The 25,941-nt window shown below is 52.2% G+C and overlaps 1 protein-coding gene across 1 annotated transcript in view; it reads right to left on the reverse strand.

Moving 5' to 3' along the window:
- The window catches only part of LOC137651486 (uncharacterized), a 132,224-nt gene that overhangs the window by 99,471 nt on the left and 6,812 nt on the right, over positions 1 to 25,941 (reverse strand). Inside the window, exon 2 of the mRNA XM_068384710.1 lies at positions 24,840 to 24,959. Coding sequence (XP_068240811.1) covers positions 24,840 to 24,936 — 97 coding nt within the window. The 5' untranslated portion in view covers positions 24,937 to 24,959. The remainder of the gene's footprint in view (positions 1 to 24,839; positions 24,960 to 25,941) is intronic.

The raw sequence follows: 25,941 nt of genomic DNA on the forward strand, positions 1-25,941 counted from the left end.
GATTAAGATGTAAGCAGTTCTCCCTCGAAGATGAAGTGCTGATCAGGTGTTGCCACGGGCGTACTTCTGAGAGCAGGGATGATGCCCATGAGGGCCGGTGGATCAGCAAGCTGATCTTCAACAGTAGCGATCCTCCAAAGAGGAGTCTCTATGAGTGGCCTCTCTCACGAACGAGAGAGGTGAACACTTTGTAAGAGAGACTTGGCTAAGACTGTGCTCCGCCCCTGAAGGAAAAGAGACTCAGCAAGGGGGGAGAGTAGTCTGGGCGAAGGCAGCAACAGCAGTCGGAGAAGATGAATTTATTAATGAATTTATTAAGATGTGGAAAGTTCAGCCTCAAAAGGGAGAAACAACCTCACACTTGGGGAGGACACTTTCCCTCGGAAGGGAAAGTTTTCCAACCCCTGGAGGTGAACCTCCTGGTTAGCGTTCTAAGATGATCTGAAGTGCAGGTCATGTTGTCATGGGCGTACTTTTAAGAGAAGGGATGACGCTCATGACGAGGTCCTCTGAGGGACGGCAGTGACAGCAGATTCCCCAGGCATGAACAGAATAGCTCTGCTTCGTCACCACTCTTAGTCAAACGAAGAAAACTGCATAGTTAATGGGGGGGAAAAAAAAAAAAATAAATTATTTAACAGACAATTCCCTAGGGAGGAACTCCGAAGAGGATCCCCGAGGGAACAACATAAAAATAATATTGCACCCTCCTTTCCCCAGTCGACATCCACGGGAGAAGGAGGAGCTGAGTAGCTGTAATAAAAATGAAAAATTCGTAGATAATTTGTATTTTTCCTAACTATACAAACCTTAGCTATTTAAAGTGGGTAATTACTTTCGGCGTAGCTGAAAGGACGAGCCATTAAAATTTAACGAGGGTTTACTACATGACCGCTAGTTAGTGGGGGGGGTAGGGAGGGAAGTTAGCTACCCTCCCCCCTCACACACCTGTGTTGTAAGCTCACTTTGCTTAGAGGTAGGACTTCATGGGGGACAGGGCTAGCGGGCAAGTTTGATTAAATAGCTAAGGTTTGTATAGTTAGGAAAAATACAAATTATCTACGAATTTGTCATTTGTTCCGTAACTGGAATACAAACCACGCTATTTAAAGTGGGTGACTTAACCCTTAGGAAGGGTGGAATAAGTCCCAGCCATACTGGCTTTTGGCTTTGCCCGGGGACTCATGTGTGTCAGCACTCAACAATAAAGAGTCCCTGCACCTCGCTCGCACCTTGCTATGCAAGGGCTGCGGCCTACGTAAGCTGTGTGTGAAGGAAAAAAGTGTGACTCGTCCTAGGAAGTTGACCTGAAGTTCTTCAGATGGAAATCTAGGCTAGGACTCTCCCAATACCACCTCGTCGGGGTATGGGGACATGACAGTATTACATCTTAATACTAGGAACACAAGGGAGCATGTCTTACCTGCAGAGGTTCGAGGTCAGCTGTGCAAGGAACCCAGAATGCTGCTTTCTCCAAGGGAGGAGAGGATGAAGAAAAGAATAAGGGCCAGGCAGATCTTTTCATTCACGCAGACTAAAACCGGGTAACAAAGGCCTCAACCTTCTGCTACTTATCCAATAAGGAGCCTGAGGTTAGACCAGCTGTTGTGCAGCCACCACAGGGCCGATAGAGAATGTATCGAGCCTCCTGTGGGTCAGGTCTTGCAGGTACTGGGCTGTGAAGGTCGTTTGACGCTTCCACACCCCTGCTTGTAGAACCTGCGTCACTGAGAAGTTTTTCTTGAAGGCCAGGGAGGTAGCTACTCCCCTGACATCATGAGCTCTAGGACGACGTGATGGAGGAGGGTCAGGATTCAGGGACAGATGGATTGCCTTTCGAATCCATGCTGAGATGGTGTTCTTGGTAACCCTCCTCTTCGATCTCCCAATGCTAAAAAACAAAGCCTGCACTTGGGGACGAACTGCAGCTGTTCTCTTCAGGTATAGCCTCAGACTCCTTACTGGGCACAGTAGGAGATGGTCTGGGTCATCTGTTACGGAACGAAGACTCGAAATCCGGAAGGAGTCGAAGCGAGGGTCCGGCACTCCCGGATTTTGAGTCTTAGCAATAAACTCAGGGACGAAGCTGAACGTTACCTCCCCCCATCCCCTTGAATGGGCGATGTCATACGAGAGACCATGAAGTTCGCTAACTCGCTTGGCTGACGCCAAAGCTAGTAGGAACACCGTCTTCCAAGTCAGGTGGCGATCTGAAGCCTGGCGTAATGGCACGTAGGGAGGTCTCTTAAGAGACCTGAGAACTCGAACCACGTTCCATGGAGGAGGTCTCACTTTCGACTGAAGGCAGGTAAGTTCATAACTACGTATGAGTAGGGAAAGTTCTAGCGAAGAGATGTCCACTCCTTTGAGCCTAAAGGCTAGACTTCAGGCTGAGCGATAGCCTTTCACTGCCGAGACTGAAAGGCGCATTTATTCTCGCAAGTACACAAAGAACTCCGCTATTGCTGGAATAGTAGCATCGAGTGGAAAGATAACCCTTCCACGACACCAACCACAGAAAACTCTCCACTTTGCCTGATAGACCCGTGCAGATGACTTTCGCAGGTGTACAGACATCCTTTCCGCAACTTCTTGCGAAAATCCTCTCTCTGCGAGGAGATGCTGGATAGTCTCCAGGCGTGAAGCCGAAGCGAAGCTACGGCTTTGTGAAAGATGTTGGTGTGTGGTTGTTCGAGTAGCTCGTGTCACGGAGGGAGTTCTCTCGGAGGCTCCGTAAGGAGTTGCAGAAGGTCCGGGAACCATTCCGCGTGATGCCACAGCGGAGCTATGAGAGTCATCGAGAAGTTGACCGATAGTCTGGTCTTGTTGAGTACCCTCCTCATCAGACAGAATGGGGGAAAGGTGTATACATCGATGTTGTCCCACCGTTGTTGGAAAGCATCTTGCCAGAGAGCCTTGGGGTCCGGGACTGGGGAGCAGTGCAGCGGCAGTTTGAAGTTCAACGCTGTCGCGAACAGATCCACAATCAGGGAACCCCACAAACTCAGGACTTTGTTGGCTACTTGACGATTCAAAGACCACTCGGTACTCACTATCTGAGACGCTCTGCTCAGACTGTCGGCGAGCACATTCCTTTTGCCCGGAATGAAGCGAGCCAAAAGTGGAATCGAGTGGACTTTGGTTCATCTCAGTATCTCTACTGCAAGATGGGATACTGTTCTGAAAAGGTACCTCCCTGCTTGTTGATGTAAGCCACTACTGTGGTGTTGTCGCTCATCACCACCAGAGTGACCCGCCAGGAGCTGTTGGAACTGTTGAAGGGCCAGAAAAACGGCCTTCATTTCTAGCAGATTTATATGGAGGCACTTTTCTGATTCTGACCACAGGCCTGAGGTCCTGTAGTTCAGAACGTGGGCCCCCACCCTTTCTTTGAGGCGTCCGAAAACAGCATCAAATCCGGGGGGAGGACGAGAAGATCCCCTCCCTTTCGTAGGTTCTCGTCTGCCACCCACCACTGAAGGTCCGTCCATTCCGCGAGACCCATAGGGATCAAGACGTCCGGGGAATCGTGTCCTTGACTCCACCGGGACTTGAGTCGCCATAACAGGGATCTCATTCTGAGACGACCGTTGGGAACTAGACGGACCAAGGATGAGAGATGGCCGAGGAGACATAACCACGATTGGGCTGGGAGTTCGTCTCGTCTGAGGAAAGGACTTGCGACCTTCCTCAGCCTTGCTATCCTGTCGTCTGATGGGAAGGCTTTGTGGAGATTGGTGTCCAATATCATGCCTAGATGTACCAGTCTTTGGGTAGGAAGCAAAGAAGACTTCTCGAGATTTACCATGATCCCTAGATCTTGGCAGATCCCCAGAAGTTTGTCTCGGTGTCGAAGAAGGGTTAACTCCGAGTCTGCTAAGATCAGCCAGTCGTCCAGATAACGGAGGAGACGGATGCCGATCTTGTGTGCCCACGAAGATATCAGGGTGAACACTCTGGTGAAAACCTGAGGTGCTGTTGAGAGACCGAAACACAGCACCTTGAACTGGTAGATCTTGTTGTCTAGGCTGAATCTTAGGTACTTCCTTGAAGATGGATGGATTGGGATCTGGAAGTACGCGTCCTTCAGATCCAGTGTGCACATGAAGTTTCGCGGTCTCACTGCGAGTCTGACTGTGTCTGCCGTCTCCATGCTGAACGGGGTCTGCTTGACAAACCTGTTCAGAGCTGAGAGGTCGATGACTGGTCTTCAGCCTCCAGACGCCTTCTTTACAAGAAAGAGTCGACTGTAGAAGCCTGGAGACCCGCCGACGACCTCTTGGAGAGCGTCCTTCTTCAACATGGTCTCAACTTCTGCCCAAAGGGCTTGCCCTCTTGCCGATCCCATGGCAAGAGAGCTCAACGACACTGGATTCACTGTTACGGGAGGTAGAGATGTTATGAACGGGACGTGATATCCTTGGCTGATCACGGAGATCTTCCAGGAATCGGCCCTGAGTTGCTGCCACCTGTCTGCGCAACTTTGGAGGCATCCCCCCACTCGTGGACTGCCAATCCTAGCGTTTGCGGCCTCGTCCACTCCCCCTAGGATTTTTGCCTCCCCTGGAGGACTTCTTGCCTTTCCTGTCCTTGACGGGAAAGGGCTGTTTGGACACTGCTGTCTTTGCTGCTACTGCCGGTTTTGTCGTCTTTGCAGGGTGAGGTTGTTGAGGTGCTGGAGGCTTATAGGGCTTTGATGTTGAAGCCCTCTGGAGGAGGGAGTCCTGGTTGGACTTCCTCCACCTCTCAGCCGCCTGCTCTACATCTTTCGGCTCAAACAGACTACTCCCCAAAAGGGAGGAATGTCTGAGCTTACTGACCTCGATGTTGGGGACCTTCGAGTTGAATCTTTCAGACACAGTATCACGGCGTTTCAGGATAGTGTTAGCCCACAAGTTCGAGACTTGGTGGGCCAGAAACTCGATGGTACCAGTGCCTGAGAGAAGGAAGGTCTCTAAGGCCTTCCTGGTACTCTCCTTAGACAAGTCTTCGGATCGTATCAGGATGCCAAGAGATCCTAGCCAGATATCCAGCCACGAAGTGGCCTGCATAGCACACTTCGCTACCTTCTCCTGGCAGAGAATCTCTGAGGCCGAGAACGACACTGGCCGGTTGGAGAGTCTCTCGAGAGGGACTCCCCTGGAGAGCTCTTCCACCGAGTGGTGGAGGGGAAGAGCTAAACAGGACTGCTCCATGATTTCGAAGTACAGTACCTACTCTGGTGGACACATGAGGTGGGAGGAGTTTCTTTCCGGCGCTGGAACGGCTGGAGGAGGCTAGCTCGGAGAGCTGGCTCTCGACCTTATCTCTGGCACTCTTGACCCCCTGGGACCAGGGCAAAGCCGCGCTGGTTTTAGGGGGGCTTTTGGGTACCAAAGACTCAGTCCAGAACTGTGTCCTTGCCCTCTCGAGGAGGAATCTCTGGATCAGAGAATCCGTTAAGGTTCCTCATCAGAGTCAAAACTTGCCAGAAGGCATGCTCTGACTCCTGCGGCTCTCCTCCTGATGGACTAGCAGCAAGGTCTCCAGTCCCCAAAGGCTCTTCTTGGGGGGGACTCGTGGACGTTCTCCACGGGCTTAGCTGGCTCTGGTTTGATCCTCGAAGAAGATTTCGTAACCGTCTTGGAGTCCTTCGACTCCCTCCTGGGAGGGATGCAGGATTCCAACAAAGATGGTGGGGGGCTCTTCTCCACTTCCACCCGAGGAGACTTCTCGGCGCGGGGTGGGGTTTCTCCCATTGGTGCGATAGGAGAACGCCTCACCTCACGAGAATCCCCTGAGGACGGAAAACCCTCGTCCACGGGGGATGGGGAGAAAGTCTGGGGAGGGGAGGGAGCCTTCCTCGACGACTTCCGAGGAGCCAGTTTCGCCCTTGGAGAAGTAACCACGTCGTCCACTCATCTCTTCCTCTTCAGGGGGGCCGAGATAGCCGCTGATTTGAGGCCTAGTTCAGAGAAAGCGGGCTTGAAAGCCTGCGCAACCGCTCTGATCAAGGGCCCAAAACCAGGGCAGCCGACTGACAGCAGCACTGTCAGAGACACCATCTGGAGGGAAGAGGATCGTAAGATCCCTAGGAGTGGAAACTACAACAGGGTCTGCCTGAAAGGAAGAAGCTATAGAAGAAATGTTCCTAGACCTGTCCGGAGATTTCCCACCCTCCGTCGGGCGCGCTGTCTTTACCTTACAGGGGGGGGGGGATGCGGGAGAGCGATGGCGCGTGGGCGAGTGGGCGAACGATGGCGCGCAGAAGGAGCTCGTGGGCGTGTAGGCGACAGGACGCGTGGGCGCATAGGAGAATGGGCGCGTTGGTGCGCGTTACGGAGACCTCGGATGGAGTGCAGCCACAGGATCCTGTGCAGGGGGAATATCTCTAGCGCGCGGGCGCGCAGGAGGGCGCTCATCAGGAACAGAAGTTCTGGCAGTGGGCGCGCGATGGAGACTGCGGGCGATGGCGTGTAGGCGAGGGATGGCGAGCAGGCGAGGTCCGATGGCGCGTCAGCGATCGTGGAGGAGAGCGCTGGCGAGCAGGGGAGGAAGAAGACTTCCCTTTGGAACCCTGATCCGAAGATCGAGGGCGAGCAGGCGAGCGATGATGAGCAGGCAAGCGTTGGCGAGCAGGAGAGCACTGGCGAGCAGGAGAGCACTGGCGAGCAGGAAATCGCTGACGATCAGGAGACCGAGGGCGTCCATGGCGTGCATCAGGCCGAGGGAGCGCAGAGGTCCGTTGGCGAGCAGGAGATCGTGGGCGCGTAGTCTCTGGAACTGCAGGGCGAACAGGAGATCGTGGGCGTGCAGGAGAGCGCTGGCGAGATGAGACTGTAACCGGAGGGCGCTTGCACGCAGTAGTGTGCTGGCGCGCAGGCAAACGTTGGCGCTTCAGGGACTTACACACAATCTGTGAAAACCCCTTTTACCCCGAAGGGACCGGTGCCCGTTGGAAAACGGGATGGGTGGGCGCCCACAGCGCGTCAGCAGCCAGGAAAGGTGAGGGCAGGTTAGCAGGTCTGGCAGGCGAAGGAGATCGCGAACGATCTGCGGAGAGGTCCAGGTTCAAGGAAGTAGCAGGAACGGTAGCTGAAGGACGAGGTTCCTCTGTGGGGGACTGCGAGGATGATGATCCGAAGAGGCGCCTCCTAACACCCTTGTGAGGAGAAGGAAGACCTCGGCGACGAAGAGGAAGGCGAGCCTTACGTCGGATACGTCCTCTGGGAGCAGCAGGCAAACCATCGGCAGTCCTACGAAGAGGAGTCTCTGTCAGTGAACTCCCCCGGGGGAGAGAATCACCCGCAGGAGAGACCGTTGGACTTGGTTCCTCCCTCGAAGGATGTTCGGAGGGGGGAGCTAAGCCTTCAGCTACAACAGGAGCAGGTGTTTCAACACTCTCATTGGAAGCCTCTGCCACAACAGCCTCGACAATAGACAGAGGGTCAACCTCTGCAACCGCCGGTGACTGTTTGACAGCTGCTCCCAACCTGATCATGTCAAACAGGGCTTCCTTGGAGGACGAACCCTGAAGCCACAAGGAAGCCCAAAGCTGCAAAAGATCATCATTATTAACATCAGGAGAAATAATTAAATCCTCCCCCGGGGGAGGAGGAGGAGCTGCCTCGCAATGGGAGGCAACTCCCTCTCCCAAACCCCGAGATCGGACAACAGTACGGCCTACGCTACCACTCGACGGCCTCTCGCGAGAAGCCGACCGAGTGGGAGCTTCGGAGGAGGTGTGGGCTACGGAAGAAGAAACCTTTGAAGGAGATATATCCCGTTTGGACTTCTTCCGGCGCCGAGAAAACCTCTCCCACTGGGAGGTAGGCCACTCCCTACATTCAATACATACGTTATCACTCTTACACCGTTGACCCCTACAATAAGGGCATAAGGTGTGTGGATCCGTGTTGATTGAAGACACGAAGGTCCCACAAGGGCGGTCAGGGCACTTCCGCATTGTAGAGGCCAATTTCACAACACTAGAAAAGAAAAAGCAAAAGCAATGATTAAATGGCTGTCGTGTAGGTGAGGGTGACAGCGGACATGTCCGACTAGCACCCGAGCCGTAAGGAAAGTGGGCTTACAACACAGGTGTGTGAGGGGGGAGGGTAGCTAACTACCCTCCCTAACCCCCGCTAACTAGCGGTGGGGTAGTAAACCCTAGTTAAATTTTAATGGCTCGTCCTTTCAGCTACGCCGAAAGTAATTACCCACTTTAAATAGCGTGGTTTGTATTTCAGTTACGGAACAAACCAGAATTACAATTATTTAAATCAGCTAAGAATATTCACTAATAGTGAGAACTACTGATCCTCCGAAGGGAAGTGTTCCCCACGGAGAAAAGCTGAAAAGTTAAAATTACAATTATAATTTCACTAAAAATAATTGAGATAAACAATCAGAAGTGCAACCTAACCCTGGAACGGGAAAGATGCTCTTCCCATTAGCACACTGTTGTTGAAAGGTGAACGACCTTGAGAAGAGAAAGACCGTAGTCAATCTCTGAGAGGCCACATTCCCTTCGCTCAGTAATCCATGTTTCCCGTAGGAAAAGGGAAAAGGCGAAGACAATAGTTGAATGAGGAGGGTCCAGGCGATGACGATTCCCCTGCGGCAGCCAAGTCAACGGTTATATGCCGACGGGAAGACCGATGGACCAGAGGTGGAGAGGTCGTTCCCCACGAAGTGGAAGTGTCCTGGCCTTGCGCAAGTTTCGTGTCGTATATGTATCACACGCACAGCACAAACACTGAAAAGGAAACTTACCACATTTCTTTACACATATATATACATAAACATTAAGAATGTTTCACACATACATACATATATCACAAATTTTAAGTAATTTGTATTTTTCTTAACATACTTTACCCTACTTCCGTTTTCTGCGCGGACTACCCCAGGCGTAAGGATACGTGCCCTGAGGCTAGTCCCAACCCAGGTCGCGTGTTAGCTTGGGTCTCGCTCCTCAGTAAGTTCCTGGATGTTACAAAATGTCTTAAGGGTCAGTAAGGCACTCGGGGAAGGAAGGGAGGGCCATTACCCGAAAGTAGTTCTCGGTAAGTATGTTAGGAAAAATACAAATTACTTAAAATGTGTGATTTGTTCCAACACAGAGACTTACCTCGAACTACTTTCTTAGGAGACTTACACTTTAGGAGGTGGGAGTGTCTTCCTGAACTCTAGACCCAACTAAACGGGCGACCAGGAACCTAGATGGGAAACTAGGTTCTAAGATATCCGGAAAACGAAACATAGGGAAAACTACACAAAGAGCTCATGTTAGTGTCTAAGTACTCACCCTTTAAAAAATTCCATGATGCTGAGTCCTGTGGCGAAGTTGTGAAGACGTGTCTTTTGCAGGTTGTATCTGGGACTATCTCCGAGTCGGGAAAGGAAAAAGGGGCAAGGGTGAAAGGGAACGAACCTGTGTCTCTTGGTCTTGTCACCCACGATTGTACCTGGGGTTTCACCGTTAAATTGCTTGGAGCGCGGAGATGACTGTCCCAATAGAGAACCCATCTAGAGATTTCCTCGAGCAGTCCTTAAGGTAATGCGTTGTGAAGGTCGACTGGTTCGACCAGGTGCCTGCTCTAAGGATCTGGGCCACCGCCATGTTCCTCTCAAAAGCCAGAGATGTACTTAGACCCCTAATGTCATGGGGCCTGGGATTACTTGTCAGGGGAAGACCCGCTTTGCTATAGGCCCTGATAATCACCTGTCTTAGCCAATAGGAGATGGTATTCTTAGATACCTGCTTTTTCGTTGCACCCGTGGAGACAAAAAGATTTTTTATACCAGGGCGGAGATTAGCCGTCCTCTCAAGGTATTTCCTCACGGCTCTGACGGGGCACAGTTTCAAATCTTCTGGATTCCCTGTCCGAGGAATAGCTGGCATTGAAAAGCCCTCGAACTTAGGGTCCCAGACTGCTGGATTCTGTGTTTTTGCTACAAAAGAAGGGACGAACCTGAAGGAGAGCTCCCGCCACCCCTTCGAATGAGAGACTTCGTAGGACAACCCATGGATTTCTCCTACCCTCTTAGCTGAGGCCAAGGCCAACAAGAAGACCGTCTTGAGAGTGAGATCCCTGTCCACTATGTCCTTCAAGGGTTTGAACGGTGGTTCACTTAACATTTTCAATACTCTTGCCACGTCCCACTGCGGTACCCTGGAGGCTTGCGGAGGGCATGCTTGTTCGAAGCCCCTGATGAGCATAGAGATGTGCCTAGAGGAGCCCAGATCAATGCCCTTCAGGAGGAAAACTTGGCCCAAGGCTGCACGGACTCCCTTGACTCCCTGAGGTGCACGAGGAAATCCGCAATATCCGGAACCGAGGCTTTTAGAGGCTTGATGTTCTTTGAGGCACACCATTCCGTGAAAGTAGTCCATTTTACCTGATAGACCGCTGCTGAAGATCGCCTCAGATAACGCGATATCCTTTCAGCTGTTCCTGCCGAATATCCTTCCTTCCTTAGGAGTCGCTCGATAGTCTCCAAGCGTGAAGGCGAAGAGACCGAGGATTGTCGTGGAACCTTTGGAAGTGTGGTTGCCGCAGTAGGTCCGGTCTGTCGGGCAGAGGCCACGGGGTAAGACACGCTAGATCTCTTAGATCCGCGAACCACTCTCTCTCCGGCCACCAAGGCGCTACCAAAGTCATCCTTAAGTTGTGAGCTGTCCTTATTCTGTTGAGCACTTGCCTGATCAATGCGAAGGGAGGAAAGGCGTACACGTCGAGGTTGTCCCATTTGTGTTGAAAAGCGTCCTCCAATGCTGCTTTTGGGTCTGGGACAGGAGAACAAAACACGGGGAGTTGTGCGTTCAGTCTGGTTGCAAAGAAATCCATCACCGGCGAACCCCATTTCTGAATGATGAGCCTGGCTACTCCTGGGAGAAAACCACTCGGTCCCCACTACTTGGCCCATCCTGCTGAGCCCGTCGGCTAGGACATTCCTTTTGCCTGGAATGAACCTTGCTGAAATCACGATTTGTTCTGACTCGGCCCAATCCAGGATCTCCAACGCGAAATCGCACAACTCCTTCGATTTTAGACCTCCGTGTTTCTTTATGTACGCTACTACAGTGGCATTGTCGCACATCAACGCCACTGTGTTTCCCCTTAGAAGATCTACCAACTGTAGGCCCGCTTCTCGGACTGCCTTCATCTCTAGGACGATGTGTTGGGCTTTCTCTTCTTCCGTCCAAGATCCTCTCGCTGACTTGTTGAGGAGGTGTGCTCCCCACCCCTCCTTGGAGGTGTCTGTGAAGAGAAGCATCTCGGGGGGCTCGGTTGCTAAGGGCATCCCCTTGAGGGTATTCGGCCGATATTGCCACCACTCCAGGGATTGTTTTGCCTCCGGAAGGACAGGAATTAACTTGTAGGGCGAGTCCACTTGGCTCCAGAGCCCCTTCAGGTTCCATTGAATGCTCCTGAGTCTGAGCCTCCCTTGGGGAACCAGTTTCTCTAATGACACTAGGTGACCTATCAACCTCTGCCAGTCCTTGGCTCTCCTGGGCTGTCCCGAAAGGAAAGGCTGGAGGATCTGTTCTAGGTTGTTCAACCGTTCCTCCGACGGAAAGGCTCTCACTAGGCGGGAGGCTAGCACTATCCCCAAGTAAGTCATCCTGGTGGAGGGAGACAGATGCGATTTCTCCAGGTTGATCGTGATACCCAGAACCTTGCAGAATTGTACTATATTAGTTTCACGCCTTGCTCCTTCAAAACTACCTCTGAGGAGGAAAGGAGTAACCAGTCGTCCAGGTATCGAATGAGGCGAATACCCCGCTCGTGAGCCCACACAGAGACTGTCGTGAAGACTCTCGTGAATACCTGGGGCGCTGTTGACAATCCGAAGCAGAGGGTCTTGAACTGCAGGATCTGGGTACCCCACTTCACCCGGAGAAACTTCCTGCTTGAGGGGTGGATAGGGATTTGAAAATACGCGTCCTTGAGGTCTATGGACATCATGAAATCCCCTTCCCTCAAGGACTGCAGGACCGACTTTGGGGTGTCCATTTTGAAGTCGGTCTTGCACACAAACTTGTTGAGGGCTGACAGGTCTATCACCGATCTCCAACCCCCCGTCGCTTTCTCCACCAGAAAGAGACGACTGTAGAAGCCTGGGCCCGGATGTAGGACCGTTTCCACCGCACCTTTTTCCAACATCGCGGATACTTCCTCCTGAAGGGTCGCTCTCTTCAAGGGGTCCTTGGGTGCTAGCCACTCCGCCCGGCTGGCTGGAATCAGAGGAGGTTCTGCTAGGAATGGTAGTCTGTAACCTTCCTTCAGTACGGATACTGTCCAGGGTTCCGCACCGTGGGCCTTCCATGCTTGCCAAAAATGTCTGAGGCATCCCCCAACCTGAGGCTTGGGCAGGAGTAGGGGGCCTCCCACTCTATCTCCTTCTGGAGGAACGGCCTGAACGCCCTCTCCTGGACGCTGAGAAGGCCGTTCTAAAAGAGGCAGATGCCGCCGGAGCTCCTCTACGGGGGGGCTGCGGTGGTTGAGCCCAAGAGGTAGATGGAGCGTCTCTCCTCGTCTGGCTAGGAGAGGCTCGAGAAGTAGAGGGTCCATCCGACGTTGTCCTCCTGTAAGTGGGTCTCCCCATGTAGTGAGGTCTGGGCCCACTCACTTCCTTCCTCTTCATGACTTTCTCCATGATTTCTTCCATTTGCTTCAAAGGAAATAGAGAGTCACCCCACACGGGCAGGCTCCTCAAAGCCCCTGCTTCTCTGTCAGGGATTTTCCGGGTAAGCTTGGACAGGAACGTATCCCTTCTCTTAAGAATCCAGTTGGCTGACAGGGCAAGAGACTGGAATGTCAAGAACTTCAGTGTCCTTCCCCGAGATGATGAGCTTCTTCAGGAGGGCCTGATTCGTTGGGTCTGTCAAGTCGTAGGTGGCTTGGATACCCACCAGTCCAACCAGGAGGCGACGTGGACTAAGTCTTTAGACATCTCCTCCAGCATCGTAGCCTCTGACTGTGAGAAACAAATCGGGGCTGACGCGGCTCTGTCCTCCGGGGCACCTTGACCTAACACTTCAAGGGAGGTCTCCATTTTGCAGGCTCCCGGTCGCTGCCCCTCCGGCACATAAAATCTGCTCTGGGACCTTAGTCCCTGGATTAATTTTGAGGCACTCTGGGATTTGGGGGTTTCGGCATTGCCCGCCACAACCTTGTCCACGTGAGTACGCCCCAGAACCCCGTCCCTGGCCACAGGCAGCGCTAAGGAGGGTTTTTGCTGTACGGGGGCCTCCATTAGATGATTGAGGCTGGAACGCCAGGCATCTTCGTCGGAGGGAACAGGCTCCTCGATCCTGTGATGCCTCGGTATGAGGCCTATAACCTTCCGATAGGCCGAATCCTCGGTTGGGGAACCTTCACCGTCGCAAACCGCGCCCTCCGTCTGAAGCTGAGGCGATGGTCCGACGGGCACCTCCGTCTGTCGCTGGGGTTCTGACTCGACGGGCACCTCCATGTGGTGGTAATGGGCTGTGCCGACGGGCACCTCCGCACCAGACCTGGGTCTTGGGACGGGCACCGCCGTGTCGGCGAGGGCTTCCGTCCGTAACATGTCCTTGGACAAAGAGGGTGAGACTTCCGTGGGCTTGCCCAACGGAGGAAGTCGTCCCTGCGAGTCCACTGGTCGAGTCAACTTTGCTGACTCGACGAGGCTGCCCGTCCGAAAACACGACTCCCTCCGCTGTGCCGGTTGAGTCGGATGTTTCGCAGTCTTACGCCTGTCTGAAGAGGTCTTCTCGCTCTGGTCCTTACAAGGGTCAAACCTGTGGCTGGCAGAGGGCCTCCTTGGAGAACCGTCTCTGGACCGCCGACTCGGAGAACTCGGGAAAGCAGTGAAGTCCGCGAGCCTCCTGCGGGGGACGAGGACCCATTCTTCTTTGGGGGACCTACTCCTCCTGTATTTCATCCTCGGGGACCTGGAACGTCTTCTACTATACCTCGACCTCGAACGTGACCTCGAATGGGAACGCCTGCTCCTGGATCTATCCCTCCTCCGACGGCGCCTCCTCCGCGCTTCTCCCTCCGAAGAGAACGATGAACCCGCCGCTGAGGATTCCAACGACTCTGCATAACCCGACCGATGGGCAGGCGCATGGGGAATGGCGGTCTTCATGATCTGTTGGGTTTCGGAGGTCGAAGGTTGTAAAAACATGTCAGGAACCGCCGACAGAGGGGCTGGGAGGGAGGTCGGTCGCACCACGCTGGGGAACTAGGAACCAAGGCCATCTTCCATCCTCAACGGGGACCTACCTGGAGTTTTCGGGAGCCTCCATCCGAAGGGCTCCGCTACCGTCGAGTCCATCTTATCTTGGGTGCCATCAGCAGCCGAGGTACCTGAAACACAGGCCCATGAAGTGGGCGAAGAGACAGGGACATTATTACCCCACATGGGGTCATCAGAGGAGACGTGCTCTCCATGCACAAGGGCAGTCTCTCCAAGACCCCCAGTAAAAGCACCTTCAGGCCCCCCACTTGCCTGCGAAGATTCAGCAACCCCCACATCACGAAGATTAGACTCCTGGGGAAGAGCAATCGGCTTCTTCCCCGCAACGGACTTACCTCGTACCCTACTCTGGGTAGGGGAAGAAGGAACAGAAACATCGTCAGACTTCCCGCCTGGCGACGTCAAGGGCGAAGAGATGCTCGCCTTCCTGGGGGATCGCTTAGTGGACTTCTTCTTTTTCGTACTAACACGAACCCACTCGATCTCACTCCAAGACACACACTCCGGGCACGTGTCTGCCGGCGAGCACACTTTACCCCTACAGGAAGAGCAAGCAAAGGGAGTGTGGGTCAACCTAGGGCTTGGATAAAAACACTCCACACGACTTCCCGGCTCTAGGCCCAGGACAACGGCGGGCCTGTTCCATAATTCACAACACAATACCGCAAGACACAGGAACGCAGGGAAAGGATAAGGAATACACTTGGGAAAGCACAAGGGAATCAAGCGAACACGCGAGAACACAAGGGAAAGCACAGGGATACCACGCGGGAAACACGTGGGACACACGAGTCGGGGACACAAAGGGTCGCACAGAGAATGGAGAGCGTCGGGATGGTATCACGACGCGACCAGAGAACTTACTGAGGAGCGAGACCCAAGCTAACACGCGACCTGGCTCGGGACTAGCCTCAGGGCACGTATCCTTACGCCTGGGGCAGTCCTCACAGAAAACGGAAGTAGGGTAAACTACACAAAACTCTGGTCGGTTGAGAGGAGATTCCAGGTACTGTACCTCTTAAGAAAGTAGTTTGAGGTAAGTCTCTGTATTGGAACAAATATATATATATACAGTATATATATATATATATATATATATATATATATATATATATATATATATATACATATACATATACATATATATATATATATACATATATATATATATATATATATATATATATATATATATATATATACATATATATATATATATATATATATATATATATATATATATATATATATATATATATATATATATATATATATATACATATATATATATATATATACATACTGTATATATATATATATATATATATATATATATATATATATATATATATATATATATATACTGTATATATATATATATATATATAAGAAAAAATAAGTTAAAGACAAAAATTAATGGCAGTCCAAAATAGGTGACGAGAAGGAGCGGAAACAACCACTCTCCATCCGAGCTAAAAGTAAAGTGAGCTAAATCACAGGTGCGTGAACAGGATTGGTAGAAAGCTACCCTCCCTACCCCCCGCTAACTAGCGGTGTGGGTAGTTAACCCTCGCTAAATTTTAATGGCTCGTCATTTCAGCTCCGCTGAAAGTATGACCCCTAATAAATATGACAAATTCGGAGATAATTTGTATTTTTCCTAACCATACAAACCTTAGCTATTTACATTGGGTTTACCTTTTAGCGTAGCTGAAATGACGAGCCAATAGTTTTTAACGAGGGTTAATTACCCCCGCGCTAGTTAGCGGGGGTAGGGGAAGGGATAGCTTGCTACCCCTCCCCCCCCATACACCGGTGATTTGCTTCACTTCACTTAGAGGTAGGACTTGACTTGGGGGCCAGGGTTGGCGGGCAAATATCTGTAAATAGCTAAGGTTTGTACGGTTAGGAAAAATACAAATTATCTCCGAACTTGTCATTTGTTCCGTAACCGAAATACAAACCACACTATTTACATTGGGTGACTTACCCCTTAGGAAGGGTGGAAAGTTCGCAGCCTTACTGCCTTGGCTTTGCCCAGGGACTCCATCCTTCAGTGAGTAGCACTTGAGAGAAGGAGCCCCTGCACCTCACAAGTTCCTTGCATCGCCAGGAACGAGTGGCCTACATAAGTTGTGTGTGGAGGAAGGTGTGACTCGTCCTATGAAGTTGACCTTGAGACCTTTAGATAGGAATCTAGGATAGGACGTTCCCAATACCACCTCGTCAGGGTATGGGGGATGCAACAGTATTAAGCTTAATACTAGGAGCACAAGGAAGCATGGGTTACCTGCAGAGGTCGAGGTCATCTATGTGAGGACCAGGATGCTGCTTCCCCAAGAGAGGGGAGAATGAAGAAAGAAGGGTCAGACATACTCTTTCATTCAGGCAGACTAAAACCGGGTAACAACGCCCTCAACCAACTGCTACTTGTCCATAAAGGAGCCTGAGGTTAGACCAGCTGTTGTGCAGCCACCACAGGGCCGATAGAAAACGTATCGAGGCTCCTGTGGGTCACGTCCTGCAGGTAGTGGGCTGTGAAGGTTGTCTGACGCTTCCAGACCCCAGCTTGAAGCACCTGCGTCACAGAGAAGTTTCTCTTGAAGGCCAGAGACGTAGCAACACCCCTGACATCGTGTGCCCTAGGGCGACGTGACGGAGGAGGGTCTGGATTCAAGGCATGGTGGATAACCCTTCGAATCCAAGCTGAGACGGTGTTCCTGGTGACCCTCCTCTTCGTCCTGCCTGTGCTCACAAACAATGCTCGCACTTGAGGACGAACTGCAGCCGTTCTCTTCAAGTAGTACCTCAGACACCTCACTGGACATAGTAGCAGCTGGTCTGGGTCGCTTGTTACAGAGCGGAGACTCGCGATCCTGAAAGAGTCGAACCGAGGATCCGGCACTCCAGGATTCTGAGTCTTGGCCACAAACTCAGGGACGAACCTGACCGTGACCTCCCCCCATCCCCTTGAATGGGTGATGTCATACGAGAGACCATGAAGTTCACTAACCCGCTTGGCCGAATCCAAAGCGAGCAGGAAAGCCGTCTTCCAAGACAGGTGGCGATCGGAGGCCTGGCGTAATGGTTCGAAGGGAGGTCTCTTAAGAGCCCTGAGGACCCGAACCACGTTCCAAGGAGGAGGTCTCACTTCCGACTGAAGGGAGGTAAGCTCATAGCTACGTATGAGTAGAGAGAGTTCCAGCGAGGAAGAAATGTCCACGCCCTTCAGCCTAAAGGCCAAGCTTAAGGCTGAGCGATAGCCTTTCACCGCCGAGACAGAAAGGCGCATTTCCTCCCGCTGATATACGAGAAAGTCCGCTATTGCTGGTATAGTGGCATCGAGTGGAGAGATACCCCTTCCACGACACCAACCACAAAAGACTCCCCACTTCGCCTGGTAGACTCCCTCAGAGGACCTTCGCATGTGCCGAGACATTCTCTCCGCAACCTGTTGCGAAAAGCCTCTCTCCGTGAGGAGACGCTGGATAGTCTCCAGGCATGAAGCCGAAGCGAGGCCACGGCCTTGTGAGGGACGTTGGAGTGGGGTTGTCTGAGAAGCTTGTGTCGTGGAGGAAGCTCCCTCGGAAGCTCCGTCAGGAGCTGCAGAAGATCCGGGAACCATTCCGCGTGATGCCAAGCGGAGCTACTAGAGTCATCGAACAGTTGATCGATAGTCTGGTCCTGTTGAGCACTCTTCTCATCAGACAGAACGGTGGGAAGGCGTACACGTCGATGTTGTCCCACCGTTACTGGAAAGCATCTTGCCAGAGTGCCTTGGAGTCCGGGACTGGGGAGCAGTACAGAGGCAGCTTGAAATTCAACGCTGTCGCGAACAGGTCCACGGTCGGGGAACCCCACAAAGTCAGGACTTTGTTGGCTATCTGAGGATCCAAAGACCACTCGGTACTCACTATCTGCGAGGCCCTGCTCAGACTGTCGGCGAGCACATTCCTCTTGCCAGGAATGAAGCGAGCTGATAGTGTTATCGAGTGGACTTCGGTCCACCTCAGAATCTCTACTGCAAGATGGGATAGCTGCTGCAAAAAAGTGCCTCCCTGCTTGTTGATATAAGCCACTACCGTGGTGTTGTCGCTCATCACCACCACGGAGTGACCCGCCAGGGTCCGTTGGAACTGTTGAAGAGCCAGAAAGACGGCTTTCAACTCTAGCAGGTTGATGTGTAGGCACTTTTCTGAATCTGACCAAAGGCCTGAGGTCCTCTGGTTCAGAACGTGCGCACCCCACCCTTCTTTTGACGCGTCCGAAAACAGGGTCAAATCCGGGGGAAGGACGAGAAGATCCACTTCTTTTCGTAGGTTCTCGTCGATCAGCCACCACCACAGGTCCGCCTGTTCCGTGGGTCCTATCGGGACCAGAGAGTCCGGGGAATCGGAGCCCTGACTCCACCGGGACTTGAGCCGCCATTGCAGGGATCTCATCCTGAGACGGCCGTTCGGGACTAGACGGGCCAGGGAAGCTAGGTGACCTAAAAGACGTAACCATGATTGGGCTGGAAGCTCTTCCCACCCGAGGAAGGGCTCTGCCACCCTCCTCAGCCTTGCTATCCTGTCGTCTGATGGGAAGGCTTTGTGGAGATTGGTGTCTATCAGCATGCCTAGATAAACCAGTCGTTGAGACGGCTGCAGAGAGGACTTCTCGAGGTTTACCACGATCCCCAGATCCTGTAGAAGCCTGTCTCGGTGACGAAGAAGGGTCGACTCCGAGTCTGCTAGGATCAGCCAGTCGTTCAGATAGCGAAGGAGACGAATGCCGTTCCTGTGCGCCCAAGATTAAATCAGGGTGAACACTCTGGTGAACACCTGAGGAGCTGTGGAGAGACCGAAACACAGCACCTTGAACTGGTAGATCTTGTCGTCTAGGTAGAATCTCAAGTACTTCCTGGAAGACGGATGGATTGGGATCTGGAAGTACGTGTCCTTTAGATCCAGTGTGCACATGAAGTCTTGTGGTCTCACCGCAAGTCTGACCGTGTCCGCTGTCTCCATGCTGAACCGGGTTTGCTTGACAAACCCGTTCAGAGCTGAGAGGTCGATGACAGGTCTCCAGCCTCCAGACGCCTTCTTTACAAGAAAGAGTCGACTGAAGAAGCCTGGGGAGCCGTCGACGACCTCCTGGAGAGCACCCTTCTTGAGCATGGTCTCGACTTCGGCCCGAAGGGCCAGCCCCTTTGCCGATCCCGTGGCATAGGAGCTCAACGACACTGGATTCGCTGTCAGGGGAGGTTGAGATGTTGTGAACGGGACGCGATAGCCTTGGTCGATCACTGAAACCGTCCAAGCATCGGCCCTGTGTTGCTGCCACCTGCGGATGCAACATTGAAGGCATCCCCCCACAGGTGGACACGCAGGGGGACTGCCACCCCTAGGGTTTGCGGCCGCGGCTGCTCCCCCTAGGAGTCTTGACTCCCCTGGAGGACTTGCCGCCCCTCTTGACCTTGGCTGGAAAGGGCTGGGGCTTAGACACCACTTTCTTAACTGCCGGTGCCTGCTTCGGAGCCTTACGAGGCTGCTGCTGCTGTTGAAGCGGAGCTGGAGGCTTATAGGGCCGAGCTGTAAGAGCTCTATGGAGGAGGGAGTCCGTGCTAGATTTCCTCCACCTCTCAGCCGTTCGCTCCATATCCTGTGGCTCCAACAGATTCTCCCCAAGAAGGGAAACATGTCTGAGCCTACAGACATCCACGGCGGGGACCTTCGGGTGGAATCTCTCCGTCACCACATCGCACCGCTTCAAAACCGAGTTGGCCCACAGGGTGGTGACCTGGTGCACCAGGAACTCGATGGAGCGGGTGCCCGAGAGTAAGAAGGTCTCCAGGGCCTTCCTATTGGTCTCCTTAGACAAGTCCTCGGAGCGCAAAAGGATGCCCAGAGTTCCTAGCCATATATCCAACCACGAAGTGGCCTGCATGGCGCACTTCGCGACCTTCTCATGGCTCAGGATCTCCGACACCGAGAACGACACCTGCCGGGCAGAGAGCTTCTCGAGGGGAACTCCCTTAGCCAGCTCCTCCTCGGAGTGATGGAGAGGAAGAGCGAGACTGGACTCACCCAAGATCTCAAAATACCTCCTCTGCTGGAGACGAGGAGTTTGTTCCCGGCAGAGGAACGACTGGAGGAGACAAGAATCGCGAGCTGGGCGTTGGCCCTGGCTCTGGCACTTTTCAGTCCCCGAGACCAGGGCAGAGCCGCACTGGACTTAGGGGCTTTCTGAACGTCGTACACTTCGTCCAAGACTGTGTCCTTGCCTTCTCGGGGGGCGATCACGGGGTCCATGAACCCGTTGAGTTGCCTCATCAGGCTCAGGACCTGCCAGAAGGCATGTTCAGATTCCTGCTGATCTCCTCCTTGCGGGCTGGCAGCTAAGTCTCCTGTCCCCGGAATCTCTTCCTGGGGCGAGGCGTGGATGTTCCCCCGGGGAGCCGCAGGTTCCTGGAGAATCCTTGAAGACGATTTCGGAATGGTCATGGAGTCCTTGGGTTCCCTCCTGGGAGGGATACAGGATCCCAACAAAGAGGTTCGAAGAGCCCCTTCCGCACGAGACGATTCTCCTCCATAAAGAGAAGGCTCCCCCCTTGGTGCTGAGGGGAAGACTATCGCTTCACTAGACTCACCCGAGGACAGAAAAGCCTCGTCCAAGGGAGAAGGAGAAAAGGCTTGTGCAGGGGAAGGGGCCTTCCCGACAGACCTCCTAGGAACCAACTTCTCCCTGGGGGAAGTCACCACGAAGTCCACTCCTCTCTTTCTCTTCAGCGTAGGTGAGGCAGCTGTTGGTTTGTTGGCCTGATCGGCGAGTGCTGGCTTCATTACCCTCACTAACGCCCGCATCAGAGGACCAAACCAAGTCTGTTGTTCCACGGACACAGAGTCCGAAATCCTCGCTGGAGGAAAAGGGATCGGGCGATCCTTCGGAGTGGACACCACTGGACTTGCCTGAAAAGGAAAGGGGGAAGAAAGACGCACTGACCTCTCTGAAGTGTCTTCCCTGTCCTGCACAACAGTCCTGCATTTTGATGGAGGCGATCCAGAGCGCGGTCTGGGAACACACGTTCCTGCTGCTGTCACCGGCTGTGAAATTTGGCGCGAACAGTGGTCACGCGAAGGCGAACGGTCGCGCGGGCGTGCAGGCGAGTGGGCGCGAGGGCGTGAAGGCGAACGAGCGTGTGGGCGAGCCGGTGAACGAATGCGTTGGCGCGATGGCGAGGGAACGCGTTGCCGCGTGGGCGAGTGAGAACGTTCCGAAGATCGCTGGCGACGTTGGTCAGGAGACCTGTAGCGCGAGGGAGAGCGACTGCGAGAGGGCGATCGGTGGTGTGCTGGCGAACGCTGGTGCGCAGGCGAGCAATGGCGAACCATGTCCTTCCAGAACCTCTGGCCGACGGCGCGTTGGAGAACGCATGCGCGCAGGCGATAGGTCACGCGGGCGGTCCGGAGATCGCCGATGTTCAGGTGATCGCTGACGAGCAGGCGATTGTTGAATCGTCTGTGATCGCTGGCGAGCTAGTGATCGCTGGCGAGCAAGAGGGCGACGCGTAGAATCCTGTGAAGGAACAGTCAGCGCGGCGCGTTCACGAACAGGAACAGGGGGAGCATAGGCGCGTGGGCGAACATGTGTTTTAGAAACACGCGCTGGAGAACGCGGGCGATGTTGTGCAGGAACAAGCTGAGGATCGCGAGAGCACTCAGGAGACTGATGGCGCGCAGGGCGCACAACAGGAACTGCAGGATATTCGGAAACCACAGGGGAGCGCTGGCGATGATCCTCAGAAGAGCGCTGGCGAACAGGAGAGCGCTGACGATCAGAAGAGCGCTGACGAGCAGGAGAGCGCCTGTGCGCTAACACTGCAGAAGGGCGAGCAGGGGAACGCTGGCGCGCTGGGCGCTCTTCAGGAACAACAGGTTGAAGGATGTCCTCAGGAGAGCGCTGGCGAGAAGAAGGGCGAACATCAGGAGAGCGCCGGCGAACAGGAGATCGCTGACGAACAGGTGAGCGCTGACGAGCAGGAGAGCGCCTGTGCGCTAACACTGCACGTGTAAGGGAAGAATCCCTTTGCCCCGAAGGGACCGTTGCCCGTCGGGTGACGAGGTCAGGTTGCTGAAAATCTGCCCCAGAAGGTGAAGGTCTAGCAGGCGTAGGAGACCGATCCCCAGAAGGTAAAGGTCTAGCAGGCGTAGGAGACCGATCCCCAGAGAGGTCTAATGAAGCTGGAGCTACAGGCTGTTTACGGCGAGGAGAGTCCCCTTCGGAGGAAGAAGATCCAAAAAGGCGCCTCTTAACACCCTTATAAGGAGACGGGAGGCCCTTGCGACGCAGCGGACGGTGAGCCTTACGGCGAAGGCGGCCACGAGGAAGATCGTCAGGACCATCAGTCCTCCGAAGGGGAGTCTCAGTCAGAGCACTCCCCTTAGAGGTAAACTGGACAGCAGAAGAGCCCATAGGACTCCCTTCCCCCTTCGAAGGATGTACGGAAGGGAGAGGAGAGTCGTCAGCACCAACATCGGAGGCCTCTGCCACCACGATGTCGACGATAGACAGAGGATCTACCTCTGCTATCACCGGCGACTGCTTAACGGCGGCCCCCAACTGGACAAGGTCAATCAAGGCAACCCTGGAGGACAAGCCCTTAAGCCCCAGGGATGCCCAAATCTGTAAAAGATCATCATTAGACAGATTCATCAATAACCTCCCCCGGAGGAGGAGGAGGAACCGCCCCGCTATGGGAGGCGACGCCCTCTCCCCCCACCCAAGGTCGGGAAACAGAACTAGGCCCTGCGCTCCCACTCAGCCGACTCTCCTTAGGAGCCGAACGAGGGGGAGCTTCGGAAGAGGTTTGGGCGGCGAAAGAAGAGTCCCGAGAACCTTTCTCCTTCAAGGCAACCCCGGAAGGAGAACGGTCTCTCTTGGACTTCTTCTTACGCCGGCGGCCAAACCTCTCCCACTGGGGGGCAGACCACTCCCTGCACTCACTACACATATTTTCCTGATCACACCGTCGGCCTCGACACTGCGGGCAAAGGGTGTGAGGATCAGTGTCCGTGGCCGACATAAAGGTACCACAAGGGCGGCCGGCAATTGCAGGGCACGTACGCATAGTAATAATAAAGGTGGTCAACTTCTAACACACACACACAACTGAAAGAAAAAGCAGAAAAAAGATTAAAGGCTGTCAACGAGGACGATGGACAGACACGTCTGTTCATCGCCGGAGCCAAAAGTGAAGTGAAGCAAATCACCGGTGTGTGGGGGGGAGGGGTAGCAAGCTATCCCTTCCCCTACCCCCGCTAACTAGCGCGGGGGTAATTAACCCTCGTTAAAAACTATTGGCTCGTCATTTCAGCTACGCTAAAAGGTAAACCCAATGTAAATAGCGTGGTTTGTATTTCGGTTACGGAACAAAGTGTGATTTGTATTGCAGTTTTGGAACAAATTCCGAGTCAAATAGCATTCCCAGGCATTTCTTCCTTTGCTTGGGTATGAGATCAGACTGTTGTCAATCCCAATCCTCTTAAGATCATCAAAGAAAAACTTCAGAGGTAATTCTAAGTGCCTTAAGATTCACACTTGTGCAAACACCTGAGGAATGAAAAGAGGTACTAGTTGGATGACTGAAGTCCTGCATCCACTAAAAGTCCATTGAGTCATTCAAAAGCAAGAAGTCTTCCTCTCTAAAGGCTGAATATGGAGCAAATGTTCCAACTGAATCCAGTCTGAAAGTACCACTTTGCCTGAGGGGCATACAGACTTATACTCCATTCCCACAATGACTTATGAAGAGCCAACAGGAGACTGGATGTCATAAAAAATGTCCAGAGAAAAACTCCAGTATTGTTCACCTGTCAACCTACCTAGCAGGTAGGTTTGGAAGGGATTTAGATGCAAGATGTAGAGAGTATATACAAAGTAATGCATCCCTCAGCTGACAGCAGGAGGCATACTTCTGTGTGGAGTCCCCTTCCTTAGATGTCTAAATGCTCAAGTTAGGCTGAGCTTGGATGGGGCAAAAACAGGTGGACCAGGTTCCAAAACCTTATGAAAGATGATGCTGCAAGTGGACATTGCTGTTATTATGAGACAACCTGGACCTTCTTCAAACCCAATCGAGATGGCCTGGGTACTCCTGAAAGGTTTTACCCGTCTCTGTCAAAAGGCCAGAATTGAGACATACCGCATAGTGAATGAATAAGTACTGATACATAGGCATCCCTCACACAAAGACATCAAAGTCACCCTCCTTATTACAAACAAAAGGAATAAAATATATAACAGTCAAAAGAGAGCAGGGCAACACGACCTTTATACTCGTTGCAGTCAAAGACAAAAGTGGCTATTCTGTGAGAGGTGGGAGGGTGGGTCTTCCCCCTTATGCAGCCTGTCATTAACCAACTATCTTGTTAACAATTCAATGGTCATTCCAGCTCTGTCAAACACATTAATATTTCAAAGGACAAAAGGCTTGTAATATAAGCTTAGGAACAAACGGCTATGAATTATAATATCTAATCCTCATTCGAACAAATAACACAAAGCTAAAAAATGTTTTAAAAATTATAAAACTTGGACTAAAACAGTTAATACTGTAATGTACATACGGATAACTTCCCCATCCTCTTCCCAGGAATAGAGCAGAGTTACATTTGGAGGCGAAGGAATATGTATCTTATTCCAATCTTCTAATTGACTTTCCATCTTCCATTAACCAACAACCGGCACTGAAAAATACAAAAAATACAGAATAAACTTCTACTGCAGAATATATTTCAACAATCAGATGGCAGGTAATTATTAAGATTAAAGTATACATACAAAGGTTTCAGAAGGAAGGATATAAGTATATACATTAAAAAGGTTTTAAGAAAAAAGGATACAGTACACAGAAAGGTTTCAGAGGTACTATACAGAATACAAAATAGAATGTTATTTTCATTAGTAAAATAAATTTTTGAATATACTTACCCGATGATCATGTAGCTGTCAACTCTGTTGCCCGACAGAAATCTACGGTCGGGATACGCCAGCGATCGCTATACAGGTGGGGGTGTACACAACAGCGCCATCTGTGAGCAGGTACTCAAGTACTTCTTGTCAACAAGAACTCAATTTTCTCCTCGGTCCACTGGTTCTCTATGGGGAGGAAGGGCGGGTCCTTAAATTCATGATCATCGGGTAAGTATATTCAAAAATTTATTTTACTAATGAAAATAACATTTTTCAATATTAATCTTACCCGATGATCATGTAGCTGATTCACACCCAGGGTGGTGGGTGGAGACCAGCATACATGTTAACAAAGAAGCTAAGTATCCCGTATCTTATTTTAGCCGTTATTCAAAATAACAAACATAAAATAAATAAGTACCTGGTAAGGAAGTCGACTTGAACCATTACTCTGCCTTTTTAAGTACGTCTTCCTTACTGAGCCTAGCGATCCTCTTAGGATGCTGAGCGACTCCTAGGTGCTGAAGTATTAAGGGCTGCAACCCATACTAAAGGACCTCATCACAACCTCTAATCTAGGCGCTTCTCAAGAAAGAATTTGACCACCCGCCAAATCAACCAGGATGCGGAAGGCTTCTTAGCCTTCCGGACAACCCAGAAATATTTCAAGAGAAAGATTAAAAAGGTTCTGGAATTAGGGAATTGTAGTGGTGGAGCCCCCACCACTACTGCACTCGTTGCTACGAATGGTCCCAG

This window comes from Palaemon carinicauda, chromosome 13 (genome assembly GCF_036898095.1).
Source record: "Palaemon carinicauda isolate YSFRI2023 chromosome 13, ASM3689809v2, whole genome shotgun sequence".
Classification (NCBI taxonomy): Eukaryota; Metazoa; Arthropoda; class Malacostraca; order Decapoda; family Palaemonidae; genus Palaemon; species Palaemon carinicauda.